The 16,048-nt window shown below is 45.6% G+C and overlaps 1 protein-coding gene across 1 annotated transcript in view; it reads right to left on the reverse strand.

Moving 5' to 3' along the window:
* CEP164 (centrosomal protein 164) overlaps positions 1-16,048 on the reverse strand; it is an 87,727-nt gene that overhangs the window by 38,185 nt on the left and 33,494 nt on the right. Inside the window, exons 4-5 of the mRNA XM_060179999.1 lie at positions 5,755-5,959; positions 1,435-3,123 (exon numbers count right to left, since the gene is read on the reverse strand). Coding sequence (XP_060035982.1) covers positions 1,435-3,123; positions 5,755-5,959 — 1,894 coding nt within the window. The remainder of the gene's footprint in view (positions 1-1,434; positions 3,124-5,754; positions 5,960-16,048) is intronic.

Below are 16,048 nucleotides of genomic sequence, written 5' to 3' on the forward strand. Positions count from 1 at the left end.
CTTCTTCTGAAGGAAGAGTGTGATGTGACTCTTCAAAGGGGCAAACAGGGCAAGCCAGCCCTTTGGTGAATGACAGCAGGGGAGGGGCAGTGAAGGTAAAAATACAGTCTGTACGAGCCTGATCTGGGTTATCCACACGGTGTATAGGAACACAGGGCTGCCAGAAGCCTGAGCAGCTCATGAGGGCAGTGAGGTTCTGGGCTCCAGCCTTGAACTCCAAATAATGCCAAGAAGGGGCTGAGCTCAGAGCCACGAGGCAGGATATCACTCTACCAATGGGAAGGGCTTCCCAAATCTCCAGAAGGGTACCTGGATCCTGCGTGAGGACAGGGCTGCCTGCTCACCCTCCTCATGCTTTCATGAGGGACATAAAGCAGCACAGCCAGGGGACAAAGGAAAACCAGCCCTAGACTCTGACTTCCAAAGTTGGGGGGGCAGGGGTGTCCAACAGACTTTGGTGGAGAAATACTGGTACACTGGAGGTGAGGGTGGTATGGTAACAGCATAGGAAGAGATGTGAAATTATACCCTTGGAACAACCAACCCTGTATATCAGCTTCACCTCAAAACTGTATTTTTTTTTCTTAGTGATTTCATATTGGTTTATAATAAGATTTGAGGAGTACTCATATCACACCTGTATGCATGGTATATATACATCTTACAGCACCTATTCCCCCAGCTGGTAACCATCAGTTTTCAGAGGCCAAGTGTCTATTTGGTTACCACTGGAATTTGGTTTTTGTTTGTTTTCACAGGTTTGCTTGCTTTAGTTAACTATATCCCTGCACAAGTAGTTGTCTTTCACCTCTTACCACACTTAGCATTACCACCTCCAGCTCCATCAGTTTTGTCCTAAATTGTCATCTTTTAATAGGTCTTTTTCCTTTTATCTTTTTCTTTTTCTTTTTTGCCTCAGTGCCTGCACTAGAATCCACTGCTCCTAGAGGTCATTTTTCCCATTTATATTGCCCTTGCTGTGCCCTTGTTATTGCTGTTGTTAGATAGGACAGAGAAAAATCGGGAGAGGAGGGGAAGACAGAGAAACACCTGCAGACCTGCTTCACCACTTGTGAAGTGACCACCTTGCAGGTGGGGAGCCAGGGGCTCAAACCGGGTTCCTTATACCAGTCCTTGAGCTTTGTGCCACATGCGGTTAACCCACCGCGATACCATCCACCTTTTTTTTTAACTGATCATCTTTTAAGCATGTGGACCCCACTCCACTCTGATTTATACAAGGATAAGAGAAGTCCAGACACCCCAGCCCTATCTTGCAGGGGGCAGTGCAATCCACAAGACGGGCATCCCAGGTGGCTAAGGATGCCAGCCCATGAGCACAAGTGACAGGAGGGCAGCCCTGGTGCTGCAGGCCCATGATGCTCCCTCCTCCCTGCCAAGTCGGCCCAAGGGCCTGCAATCTAAGACGCCTACCTGGTTGAGAAGCTGTGTCCTGCCTGGCTCTGCAGTGGGCCCTCTGCTGGGGCTCGGCTCGTCTAGCCCCTGTTGCCCGAAGGGGCTGCCGCTGGGCTGGGCACCAGCTTGTGGGGAGGCCTCCTGCCCAGCAGAGCTGAGGGCGGCCTCTGGAGGAGGCTCTGGCAGCTCTGGTCCCCAGCTCACAAACCCTGTGTCCCTCTGCTCAGCTCTGATGGCCTCGTGCTCGCCCTGGCCCAGCAGCCTGGAAGACTCAGCTGCCATGCAGCACACCAAGCTGGCGACGTCTCTGCACGGCACTTCCTGCCCCACGCTCCCGGGCAGCCCCAGGCCCTCCAGCCGCCGGGAAATCTTGACCATCTGCAGGATGTGCTGGTAGAACCGCCGGTCATCCGAGTAGTCTTCGCTGTCAGACTGCTCGTCCCCGGAACTCGGCAAGTGGGATAGTAGGGGCTCAGAGGAGGGGCTGCCGTGCTGCTCTTTGGGGTTGGGATCCAGCAGATCCAGGCCCTGCTCAGAGGCCAGGGCACCCTCCACGTCCCAAGGGAAACTGCCCAACTTCCCCAGGATCTGCAAGCCTAGGTTGGTGGCCAGGTTGTGCTCCAAGTCAGGCCCAGACACACTGGGATTCATGCTTTTCTCAGGGGACTCTGGAGACTCTGCGAGTTGCCTCGTCTCACTGGGGGAGGCTGCCTGGGCAGTCCCGGAAGGGCCTCTCTGAGCAGGCTCTGAGGCTAGGCTGTGAGGGGGCATGAGGAAGAGTCCCTGAGGTGGGGGCCCAGCAGAGGGAATGCAGAGCTGGGGAGTGATGCCCGGAGCCTCAGCATCACCCGGCTCTGTGTCTTCACAGCTCCTGGGGGCATGCTTGCTGACAAGTTGGGAGACCTGACCCATCCACAGTTCTGGGGGCTCCCTCCTCCTCCTCCCCCTGCCCAGACCCCCACCTTCCCCACAAACCCCCTGCCAGCTCTGGTCCTCTGCAGGGCTGCTATCTGACAAGAATAGCCTGCTCTTGCGGGTGGGCAGCACATGGTCAGAGGAGCAGGGGGATAAGGAAGGCTGCTGCTCAGGGGACACCAAGGGTGTAAGGCTCTGGCCCTTATCCCCCCCGGGGCCCGTGGAGCTCAAGGGGGCCAGGCCGGGGCTGTGCTGCTCCCCTTTCAGTGGCAGGCTCCCCCTAAGGGCGCCCAGGAGCCGAGAGTGGATGGAGGCCTGGCTTGGGCTCTCTAACATCCCCTCCCCACTCAAGGGGAGCCTGCTGCTCTCGGGGCCCAGCAGACCTGGCCTCTGCTGCCTTGCCCTCATCTCCAGCTCTTCTATTTCAGGGTCTGAAAACCCCAGGTACATTTTCTCTGCCAGCATCTGGGGCCTCTCCAGGTCCTGGGGGTCCCCTAATGACCTGTATGGAGCGGGGCCCCTGACTAAGATTTTCTCCATGTCAGCAAAGACCTGGGGGGACAGGGAAGCTTGGTTTTTGGAAAGAGGTTGCAGCTTGCTGGGCAGGGTGTCCATGAGGGGCCAGGGGTGGTCCCCCAGCATGCACGGGCTCTGTGCTTTCCTAAACAAGCTCTCACTCCTGGCCTGCATCTCGCGGTCTAGGTCCAGGTCAGCAAGCCCAGGCACTGGGAGCGCGCACGGGCCACGGAGGAAGGAGGAGGGCGGCAGAAGTCCCTGCTCAGGTTGCATTTCCTAGATGGGCATATAAACATGCAGGGAAAATGAAGACAAGGCACTTCTGGTTTACACTTATTAAACTCACAGGCCTACACTTGCCCTTAGTGCAAGCTCACCCTCTCATTCAAAGTAAAACCCGAACCATAGAGGGCAGAAAAGACAGAAACTCCCTGGGGGTGAAGACACGTTGTTCTCTGGACCCAGGTTTCCTAGGCCGAGAGGAAGCTGGGCTAGTTAGTGGCTTAGAAGCCACGCTCCATGGAACCTGGGCTCACTTCCACATAACACCTGGGGACACAGCTGGAGGGAAGTGAGGGGCCAGGAGTGTCACCACAACCCATACCCCCAGCACTGGCTTCTTCTCTCTGTAATGGGCCTCATGGAGGAAGTGACTTGGAAGACAGAGCTGCCAGACAGTAACACAGTGTGAACACCACCAAATAAATAATCCCTGAGGAAATAAGCTCTCACTTCCATCACAAGTCCCTTCTACAAAATCCACCAACCATGGACCACCTGAACCAGTGAGCTGAGCCATGAATGCTCTAGCCAGGTCTTCTAGCAGAGGCACCGGCACTGGTGCTAGAGGTCCACACACTCGCAGAATCTCAGAGATAAAATCCACCCAAAGATCAACCATACCCTGAAAACACCTGTGCCAATGCCACTCTGCCCTTGAGCACAGGACTCCAGACAGCCTCCGGCACCTGAGTCCATGTCAGCCACCGGAATCTGGCCCTCCTGAGCCCTAAGATCCTCACCAGCAGCCCAGCCACTGCACCTGCCCTCAGCTCCTGAAACACAAAGTCCTCTTAAAGGGAAGCCCCAGGAGCTCAGTCTATTCCCCAAGTCTACACTCCAGAATCCTGAGTTCATTCCCCTCCTTACCTTAAATGAAGTCAGAGCCTGCCCAGTTGCTGATTCCCACTTGAAACCACATGGGAGAGTGAAAAAGCCATTGCTGTCTTTTGCCTTTCAAACAGAGCCATGAGAAACTATGCCCTACTTGGAAATGGCTGCTCCCCTGTTCATGCTCTGGAGACATGGCTTGCTCTATTACTCCAGAACCACAATTAGAAAAGCATGGGAGATGGGGGGGGGGGGAGAGCATGGATCGACCTGCCAACACCCATGTCCAACAGAGAAGCAATTACAGAAGCCAGACCTCCTACCTTCTGCACCCCAAAAACTATTTTGATCCATACTCCCAGGGGAGGAGAAGTGATAGGAGGAAGAAGATAAGAGGGCTCTGAACTACAGCTCTATCAGGACCTGGGGAGAGAGAGGAGGAAAAAGGGAGGGACATTTGGATGTAGTAATAGGGTTATGTGTATGTTGGAGGGGAAGAGAGAACTGAAGCTGAAAGAAAAAAGGGGCAGTATGTACAAATGTAGACAGATAGTTGTAGAGATGATAGTTAACCCGTGTCCGCAACCTTGGGAGAACTGCAGTGATTTGCAGTGGAGGGATTGGAGATTCAGAGCTCTAGTGGTGGGAATGGAATGGAATTATACCCGCTGACATGTCATTTTGTAAATCAATATTAAATCACTAATAAAAAAGGAAGGGAGGGAGATAAAGAGAGAGAGAGAAAGAAAGAAGGAAAGAGAGAAAGACAGACAGACAGACAGGCAGACAGGAAGGCAGACAGGAAGGCAGACATGGGAGAAGGGACAGACCAGGCCAAGGCATCCCTGTAGAGCCTAGGAATGATAATTCATCAGCAACTGTTCAACATCAGAACAGACATGGACAGAAGGGAGGAGGAAGTAAGACTGAAGTCTCCACTGAGAAACAACAGCAGGTGGGAAATAGACTGCAGTGGACAAAAGAGAAAAACCAGCTGGGCCACTGGACGGGATGGAAAGCTATTCCCAGCACTCCACACCTAGCTCAACAGAGTTCCCAGTGCCCCCAGCTCCTCCTTGTGTGGCTGCAAAGCCTGGGGCTGCCTTCAGAACAGCTCTAGAGATGAGGACAAGAGCTCTGGCCTTCCAAGTCCAGACCCAGGGGAGACACAGGACAGCAATGGGAGAGCACACTCAACACTAAGGAAGATGTTGCTTGAGACCAAGGTGGAAACACTGAGATTGAATTCCAGTTATCTGCCACTCAACCAGGACACCAGTAACAAGGACAACCCATAGGAGTGGACAAAGGCCAAAGCATTTCTCTGGGGATCCTGAAGGCCCTAGTATGCTGAGAAGTGAATTATGGCTGCACCGGAAATACAGAAATCCATGCCCCTGAGAATAATAATGAACCTATAGGAGAAAAGAGCTGGCTGATTCTGCAGGGGGCAGCTGCCATCACTTCTTGTCACAGAGGCAGAGAGGTGTGCGGGGGGTGGGGGGGGAGACCCCAACCAAGACCACAGCACCAATGCTTCCATTAATGCAATGAGGCCCAGGCTCAAACCTGGGTTATATACAAGGCAAAGCAGCACACTGATCCAAGTGGAGATGTCATTTTGAAGAGGGGAGAAAGGAATTATTTTAGAGACAAAGCCTAGTTCAGATGCTGCACCACCAAGCATGGCTGCATCACTGCCAGTCTCCCCACCCTCCCAGCTGCAAACATCTGGAGTTCCTACCACCCCTCAGGTTTCAGCCTTGGTTTCTCCTGGGCTAGCAGCCACTGACTCACCAGGGGACTTCTGGGTGGCTCTTTGTCCTTCTTGTCTTTCTTCTCCTTTTTCTTTTTCTTGTCTTTCTTCTTAACAGCCCCAAGAGCTGACAGCTTGCCTCGCTCTTGGATTACCAGGCTGCGGTAGTGCTCATCACATGGGTGGTCCCACATGGACTGCCCGTTGGCAAAGTTGAAGTAGTAGATGTCACCTGTGATGTCCTGGCTGGGGAGCAGCAGAGGTCAGATGTAATTAGCCCTTACCCACATCCAAAGCTACTTAAGAATAAAGGGGGAGGGGAGAGAGAAGAGTAAGAAAAGGCAGATTAGGAGAAAAAGGAAGAAGGGGAAAAGAGAAGATGAGAGGAGAAGCAATGAGAGAGAAGAGGAAGAGAGGAAAGAATTAAGACAGGAGTGAACTAAGAAATGAAGAAATGGTCAGAACTAAGAAATGAAGGGCTGGAGAAACAGCACAGAATTTGAATGAGAGAGGCCCCAGGTTCAACCCCAAGCACCACCAACAGTCAAAGTTGAGAGGTGCACTGATGAAAAATAAAATAGACCCAAAATGAATAAGGAGTTCACTTAGATATAAAGACAAAGAACTGAAATACCTAAGGACTTCTCTAGATAAAGATGTGCAATCAGGGGCGGGGGAGATAGCATAATGGTTATACAAACAGACTCTCATGCCTGAGGCTCCAAAGTCCCAGGTTCAATCCCCTGCACCACCATAAACCAGAGCTGAGTAGTGCTCTGGTGTCTCTCTCTCTCTCTCTCTCTCTCTCTCTCCCTCTCTCCCTCCCTCCTTCTCTCCCTCCTCCTTTCCCTCCCTCCCTCCGCAACTCTCACAAAAATAAATAAAATATTTTTTTTAAAAAAGATGTGCAATCAGGGCCTGGGCGGTAGCACAGCGGGTTAAGTGCACATGGTGCAAAGTGCAAGAGCCGATGTAAGGATCCCAGTTTGAGCCCCCAGCTCCCCACCTGCAAGAGGTCACCTCTCAAGCGTGAAGCAGGTCTGTGGGTGTCTTTCTCTCCTCCTCTTTGTCTTTCCCTCCTCTCTCAATTTCTCTCTGTCCTATCCAACAACAACAGCTATGACAACAACAATAACAATAACAATGGCAACAAAGGCAACAAAATGGGAAAAATAGCTTCCAGGAGCAGTGGATTCATAGTGCAGGCACCCTGCCCCAGAAATAACCCTGGAGGCAAAAAAAAAAAAAAAAAAAGATGTGCAATCATGTGGCTCTTGGGAATTCATGCTAGAGTAGGAATGAAGTTGATTCTAGAGCTGTATTTATATGGATAGGGACTGTATCTTAGCAATAAATGGGAGAATAGGCCTTGATTAATTTTTTTTTAAGTGGTCTGAGAAACAAATTGCTTTGTGGGAGTTCTGGCTTTGCAAATCATTACACATTTCCAAAAAATAATAATCCAAACTGGGGAGAGGGGTAACAACAGAACAATATGTAGGTGTATTTCAAAAATTTGTTTCTACTAAAATCAATCTACAATTTCAATGCAAATCCTATCAAGACCTCAGTGGCATTCTTCAAGCAAATTAAACAACTCGTCCAAAAATTTGTGTGGAACCACAAAAAAAAAAAAAAAATTGCCAAAGCACTTCTGAGGGAAAAAAGGGAAGCTATGGAAGTATCTGCTCCCCAGCTTCTGTCTATACTACAAAGTAATAGTCATCAAAACAGCATGGTGCTAGATTAAAAAACGGACACTTGGATCAATGGAGCAGAATTAAAAGCCTAGAAATGAAGCCGCACATACAGAACCACCTAATGGGAGTTGGGTGGTAACACAGCGGGTTAAGCGCACATGGCACGAAGCACAAGGACCAGCTTAAGGATCCCAGTTCGAGCGACCAGCTTAAGGATCCCAGTTCAAGCCCCCAGCTCCCCACCTGCAGGGGAGTCCCTTCACAGGCAGTGAAGCAGGTCTGCAGGTGTCTATCTTTCTCTCCCCCTTTCTGTCTTCCCCTCCTCTCTTGATTTCTCTATGTCCTATCCAACAATGACAACATTAATAACAACAATAATAAAACAACAAGGGCAACAAAAGGGAATAAATATTTTTTTAAAAATTAAAAAAAAAAAAAAAAGAACCACCTAATATATGACAAAGGGGCCAAAACCATTCAATAGAGAAAAGGTCTCTTCAACAGATGGTATTGAGAAAACTGGACAGCCACATGGAATAAGTAAAACTAAATCACCACCTACAGTCAAGCAAGCATCCAAAGTCAAGTAAATAATGGACCAAAGATCTGGACATTAGACCAGAAACTCTAAAATTTATAGAAGAAAACATTAATAAAACCTTGCAGGAACTTCACATTAAAAGTATATTTGGAGAGGGGAGCTGGGCGGTAGTGCAGCAGGTTAAATGCACAGAAGCAAAGCACAAGCACTGGCTCAAGGATCCCAGTTCAAGCCCCAGCTTCCCACCTGCAGAGAGGTTGCTTCACAGGCGGTGAAGCAGGTCTGCAGGTGTCTCTCTTTCTCTCCCCCTCCATCTTCCCTTCCTCTCTCCATTTCTCTCTGTCCTGTCCAACAACAACAGCAGCAATGGCAACAATAACAACAAGGGCAGCAAAATGGGAAAAATGGCCTCTAGGAGCAGTGGATTCTTAGTGCAGGCGCCGAGTTCCAGTGATAACCCTGGAGGCAGGAAAAGAAAAAAGAATTTTAAAAAAAGGTATACTGGGACTCGGGTGGTAGCACAGCAGGTTAAGCGCACGTGGTGCAAAGCACAAGGACCGGCATAAGGATCCCAGTTCGAGAGCCCCCAGCGCCCCACCTGCAGGGGAGTCACTTCACAGGCGGTGAAGCAGGTCTGCAGGTGTCTTTCTTTCCCCCTCTCTGTCTTCCCCTCCTCTCTCCATTTCTCTCTGTCCTATCCAACAACCATGAAATCAATAACAACAACAATAATAACTACAACAATAAAACAACAAGGGCAACAAAAGGGAATAAATAAATATTTTTTAAAAGATACATTTAGAGGGAAGAGGTAGATAGCATAATGGTTATGCAAAGAGAGCCTCATGACTGAGGCTCCAAAGTCCCAGATTCATCCTCCACACCACCATTAGCCAGAGCTGAGTAGTGCTCTGGTTAGGGGGGAAGAAAAAAAGTGTATTTGGAGACTTAACCCCCTGGGCGAGGGAAATGAAAATGAGTAAATAAATAGGATGAAATGAGACTAAAAGGCCTCTACACATCAACAGCAAACTACACAAGGATAACCATTCAACCCAATAAAATAGGAGAAGATATTTGCACATCACACATCAGACATGCGCTAACATCAAACATCTATTCAGAACTGGTACAGATCTACAAAATAATTGTCCAAAAATAAAAAAAGATAAAAAAGAAGGCCAATGAACTAAGCAGACAGTTCTCAAAGATACACACGGCCCACAGAGGAAAAAAATGCTCCAATTCGTGTATCATTAGAGAAATGCATCTCACACCTGAGAGAATAGCTTATGTCAACAAACCAAGAAATGGCAGGTGTTGGCAAGGCTGTGGGGGGAAAGGGACTCTGCTACATTGCTGGTGGGAATGCAAATTGGCACAGTTCCTTTGGAAGATTATATGGAGAGACCTTAAACAAAAATGGAATTAATTACCTTATGATCCAGCAGTACCACTCTTTTTTTTTCTTTTTTATTGGGGAATTAATAGTTTACTGAGACAGCAAAATACAGTAGGTTGTGCATGTGTAACATTTCTGTTTTCCACATAACAATTCAACTCCCACTAGGTCCTCCTCTGTCATCATGTACCAGAACCAGAATCCCCCCCACACCTCAGAGTATTTTATTTTGGTGCAATGCACCACAATATCACTCTTAAAATGGGCACTGAAACACTAATTAGAAGAGAGACATATGCACCCCTATGTTCACAGCTGCATTACTCATAATAGCCAGAGTTCAGAAGTAGCTTAAATGCCCATCAAGAGATGACTGGCTACAGAAGTTATGGGATATATATTCCATGAAATACTACTATGCAATAAAAAGATGATATTGTGTCCTTTGGGATAAACTGGAGGTGATTAAACTTACCAAAATAAATAAAATAAAATAAACTACCAGAAGGTTTCATTCATATGTGGAATCTAGAGATCAGATACACATAAAAAAAAAAAAATAGAAGCAAGCAAACTATTTCTAAAACTTGTGAGGATTATGGTGGTTATCTTTCAAAGAAAGTAGGAGAGTAGGATTAAAGAAATTTGGTGGTGGGTGTGGTGTGGAACTAAACACTACAACCTTACAAACTTGTAACCTTCTATTATTAGCAAATTAAAATGGCAGAGGAGGACCTAGTGGTGGTTGAATTGTTATGTGGAAAACAAAAATATTACACATGTACAAACTACTGTATTTCACTGTCGAATGTAAACTATTAATCCTCCAATAAAGAAAAAATAAGCAAATTAAAAAAAATTAAATAACCACAGGACATAACCAAGCACATCAGGAAACATCAGGGAAATGCAGAGTAAATCACACCAAATATAACTTCCCACCCCTAGCGTGGCTATGATCCAAACAGTAGAAAATAAAGAGGAGGAGGAGAAATTGGAAACCTTGTACACTGCTGGGAACGTAAAATGGTAAAACCACTGTGAAGACAGTATGGCATTTCCTCAAGAAATTAAAAATAGAATTGGCACATGATCTGTTCATCCCACTTCTGGATATATAAGACAAGATAATGGAAAGCAGGGGTCAGAAGAGATCTGTGCACACCAATTCTCATAGCAGCATTATTTTTAACAGCCAAAAGGGAGAAACAGCTCAGGTATCCATCAACAGTTGAACAGATGAAGTACAGTCTCTGCATACATAAGAACACTGAATTCTGATGCATGCTATAACATGGATCAACCTTGCTGATATGATGCAGATGTAAAAGGACAGGTGTTACTTGAGGCAGAAAGCAGATTCGAGGCAAGCACAAACCTATGGGATGATATCAAATTAAAAAGCTACTGCACAGCAAAAGAAACCACTACCCAAACCAAGAGACCTTTACAGAATGAGAGAAGATCTTTACATGCCATACATCAGACAAGAGTTTAATAACCAAAATATATAAAGAGCTTGCCAAACTCAACCACAAGAAAACAAATGACCCCATCCAAAAATGGGGAGAGGACATGGACAGAATATTCACCACAGAAGAGATCCAAAAGGCCGAGAAACACATGAAAAAATGCTCCAAGTCTTTGATTGTCATAGAAATGCAAATAAAGACAACAACGAGATACCACTTCACTCCTGTGAGAATGTCATACATCAGAAAAGGTAGCAGCAGCAAATGCTGGAGAGGTTGTGGGGTCAAAAGAACCCTCCTGCATTGCTGGTGGGAATGTCAATTGGTCCAACCTCTGTGAAGAACAGTCTAGAGAACTCTCAGGCTAGAAATGGACCTATCCTATGATCCTGCAATTCCTCTCCTAGGGATATATCCTAAGGAACCCAACATACCCATCCAAAAAGATCTGTGTACATATATATTCTTAGCAGCACAATTTGTAATAGCCAAAACCTGGAAGCAACTCAGGTGTCCAACAACAGATGAGTGGCTGAGCAAGTTGTGATATATATACAAAATGGAATACTACTCAGCTATTAAAAATGATGACTTCACCGTTTTCAGCCGATCTTGGATGGACCTTGAAAAATTCATGTTAAGTGAAATAAGTCAGAGACAGAAGGATGAATATGGGATGATCTCACGATCTCACTCTCAGGTAGAAGTTGAAAAACAAGATCAGAAGAGAAAACACAAGTAGAACCTGAACTGGAATTGGCGTATTGCACCAAAGTAAAAGACTCTAGGGTGGATGGCGGGTGGGGGGGAGAATACAGGTCCAAAAAGGATGACAGAGGACCTAGTGGGAGCTGAACTGTTATATGGAAAACTGGGAAATGTTATGCATGTACAAACTATTGTACTTACTGTCAAATGTAAAACATTAATTCCCCAATAAAGAAATTTTAAAAAAGGAAAGAAAGAAAACAGATTCGCAGTCAGCAGATGGGCAAAGAGGAGAATGAGTCATTGCTGTTTAATGGGTATGTAGAGCTTCAGTTTGGTTAAGTTGAAAAGTTCTAGAATGTGCGGAGCTTACAGTTGTGCAGCACGGTGAGTGTACATACCACTGAGATAGGTGTCTGAAAATAGTTCAAACCATACATTTTTACCATTACATATATTTCACCGGGATTTTTTTTTTTCTGTCACCAGGGCTTTCAGATGAGATCGGCCGTGTTCAGGGTGGTATGGCCTTAGACTAGGCTGACTTTTTCAGAAACAGACAAAGCAAAAGACCTCACAGTACCAGCGATTTCCCTAGTGGGATGGAGACTAGGCTTGAAACTGGGCTGTATGACACTTCAAACCTTCTGTAACATGTGGGACTAACATCCAGGTTAGATGGCACTACATTTAATAAAGTTACAGATAGTAGATATAGGCTAGGGTTTAGGGTACTGGGTACAGGTGTACATGTATCCATAACCAAGGGGCAATTATATAATTCAAAATAAAAGCACTCAGTAGTCTTCGGCGATTAGCCCTAGACCTAATAAACCTGGAATCCTAGTTAAAGTGTCTAAAGAAGGCATCATAAATTCTCTAATCAATTAGACCAAATTAGCTTGGCAATCTAGCAGAAAGGCCCAAAGAAGACAGATTTCAAAAAACTAATTCTGGCTGGGTTCAACAAATAAAATTTAGGGGGTCGGGCAGTAGCGCAGCGGGTTAAGCGCAGGTGGCGCCAAGCACAAGGACCGGCTTAAGGATCCCAGTTCAAGCCCCGGCTCCCCACCTGCAGGGGAGTCGCTTCACAGGCAGTGAAGCAGGTCTGCAGGTGTCTATCTTTCTCTCCCCCTCTGTCTTCCCCTCCTCTCTCCATTTCTTTGTCCTATCCAAGAACTACTACATCAATAACAATGATAATAACCACAACAACAATTAAAAAATAACATTTAGTGCTTAAACAACTGGGAGAAAGTCTAAGGTTGTCATTTAAAAAGGACTACGAAAGTTGGATAAAGGCAAGAGACTGGCTCACTTAATAACAGCCCTTTTGGTCAATATCACACCACCTCATCATCTGGGACTCCAGTTAGGGAATCCTTGGATCCCCACACAAACATGATAGGCCTAGACCTCTAATGGACCCCTCTCTGCAACACCACTAGTCACTTCTATCAGGAATGTCATCATAAGCCCTCTTGTGGGCCTTCCCAGGACCTTGCCCTCACCATAAAATAATGATAAGGACTGCCCCAGTCTCCAAAGGCTGGTCTTAAAATGAGTGCAGCCTACAATGTTCCCAGCTGTGACCATGAGCTGCAGGCTCAGACCAATAGGGACTTAGAGGTTACACAATCTCTGGTGCTATATATATTCATTCCAGCACCATTTTCTCAGATGATATTATATATATTATATATTTATATATATATACACTATATATAATCTCCGGTGCCATATATATATATATATATATATATATATATATATATATTCCAGCACCATTTCCTCAAACAATATTATATATATTATATATATGCTATATATAATCTCTGGTGCCATATATATATATATATATATATATATATATATATATATTATATATAATCTCTGGTACCATAAAATAAATATATATATATATATGTATTTTCCAGCACCATTTTCTCAGAAAATATTCTCATCCAACTTCATGCTAGCTATAAAACTCAAGCAAAACTACCATAGTTGTGGGTCCCTAGACACATGCCTAAATTGGACTTCCTAGTTTTATTCCACCCTAATATCCCTTTTTTTAAATATTTTATTTTATTTTATTTATTCCTTTTGTTGTCCTTTTGTTTTATTGTTGTAGTTATTATTGCTGTCATTATTGTTGGATAGGACAGAGAGAAATGGAGAGAGGAGGGGGAAGACAGAGAGGGTGAGAGAAAGACACCTGCAGACCTGCTTCACCGCTTATGAAGAGACTCCCCTGCAGGTGGGGAGCCAGGGCTCGAATGGGGACCCTTACGCCGGTCCTGTTCCTTTTTTTTTTTTTACCATTTTGTCTTACTTTATGCCCTGCCACCTTCCAGACAACAAGTTGCAGATGCTACCATCTGCAGCTCCATCCTGACTTCTCTGTGTGGTCGACTTCACCAACATGTCCTGGAACCTCACCTCTCTAGAGCCCTACCCAATTAAGGAAAGATAAGAGACAGGCTGGGGCTATGGATTGGCCTGCCAACACTCATATCCAACAGAGAAACAATTACAAAAGTCAGACATCCTACCTTCTGCACCCCCAAAAAAAACATTTTGATCCACACTCTTGGGGGGGGAGAAGTGATAGGAGGAGGGAGAGGAGGAAGAGAGGGATCTGAACTCCAGCTCCATCAGGACCCTGAGAGAGAGAAGGAAAAATGGATGGACATTTGGATGTAGTAATAAGAATCATGAGTGGCCTGGAGGGGAAGAGAGGACTGGACCTGGAAGAAGAAGAGGGCAATTATGTACAAATGTAGACAAATAGTTGTAGAGATGATAGTTAACCCATGTCTGCAACCTTAGAACTGCGGTAGCTTACAATGGAGGGATTGGGGATTCAGAGCTCTGGTAGTGGGAATGGTGTGGAATTATACCCGTTACGTGTAACTTTGTAAATCAATATTAAATCGAAGGAAGGAAGGAAGGAAGGAAGGAAGGAAGGAAGGAAGGAAGGAAGGAAGGAAGGGAGGGAGGAAGGGAGGAAGGGAGGGAGGAAGGGAGGAAGGAAGGGAGACAGGGAGGGAGGGAGGGAGGGAGGGAGGAAGGGAGGAACTGGGTTTCATGCATGACAAATCAGGCACCCTATAGCTCAGGAATTACAGCACTGGTCTTGTAAAACTGAAGACAGACATAAATCCTCCAAGTACTCCAAATCCAGAACATGGCTAATAAAAGTAAACCCACACCTAGATTCCCCACCCCCTGGTTTAGTAACTTTTTTCTCAAAGGCCGTCATTCTTCAGCTTTATTTAAGTATAACTGGCAAATAAAGTTGTATACAAGTTCATTACACACACATACAGTTTACTAACTTCTCCCATCTAGTTAACAAACAAATTCAAGTTGTTAGCACTGGTTTGTATTCCTGATATTTGCTAAGAGAACAGAATTTAAATGCTCTTAATCCCATCACTCTCCTCGGACTCTAACTGCCTTTGTTTCTACAGTGACACTATGACTAGGCACTGGCAATACTAAACACTTTCTGCCTTTGATTCCTTCTGTATATTCCCTTTATACTATGACTACATGTTGTATAGGTCACCAAGAAAAACACATTATAGTGGTCCAGGAGGTGGCACAGTGGATAAAGCATTAGACTCTCAAGCATGAGGTCCTGAGTTCAATCCCCAGCAGCACATGTACCAGAGCAGTACCTGGTTCTCATTCTATCTTTCTCATTAATAAATAAATAAAATATTAAGAAACAATAAAAGAAAAACACCTGTAGTGAAATTACACCAAATATATAACAAAACAGTAAAAATAATGACTGATGGAAAAACACTGATTACCCACAAAGAACAATAAATGGAACCAAGAGAACATCTTATCATCAAAACTAGAAGCCAGAAAATATGGGCATATAAATCTGTCCAAAGGCTGTTTAACAGTTGTTGGTTTTGTTTTGATTTGTTTTGTTTTGTTTTGTTTTGACAATCCAATCCAGGGCCTTCCACACGCAATATTTCAACATTTTCAGACTACTTTTCATTCATTCAGAGAGACAAGTGGGGAGAGACCCCACAGCACTAGAGCTGCCTTCAGTGCTGTGGTACCTCCCATGTGATGCCAGGACTCAAACCTGTGCCCTGTGTGGCAGGCAGTTACTCTTCCTAGGGACCAAAAACACGAAGGGTGCAGAGAGACAGAAACATGAGCATGCTTCATGTAAAGGGCATTTTCAGAAGACTATGCTCCACAATCAGAAACCTCACACACTTACCAAACACACAGGATATTTACAGAACGCAAATAAATGGAATCACTTGCAGAACCACAACTTGTAGAGCAAGGAGTATGTCTAATCATATTTAAAAAAAAAAAAAAAAAAACTTTTTCTCTCAGTGTTAGCACTGCCTTCCTCTGTGTGACAAGAGCCAGCCAAATAAGAGAAAGAACGTAACATGTGAAAACAACTCCTCTTTTAGTTAGCTTAGCTCAAGGAAAAGAACATATATCTTCCCCAAGCTCCATCTGCCT

This window comes from Erinaceus europaeus, chromosome 20 (genome assembly GCF_950295315.1).
Source record: "Erinaceus europaeus chromosome 20, mEriEur2.1, whole genome shotgun sequence".
Classification (NCBI taxonomy): Eukaryota; Metazoa; Chordata; class Mammalia; order Eulipotyphla; family Erinaceidae; genus Erinaceus; species Erinaceus europaeus.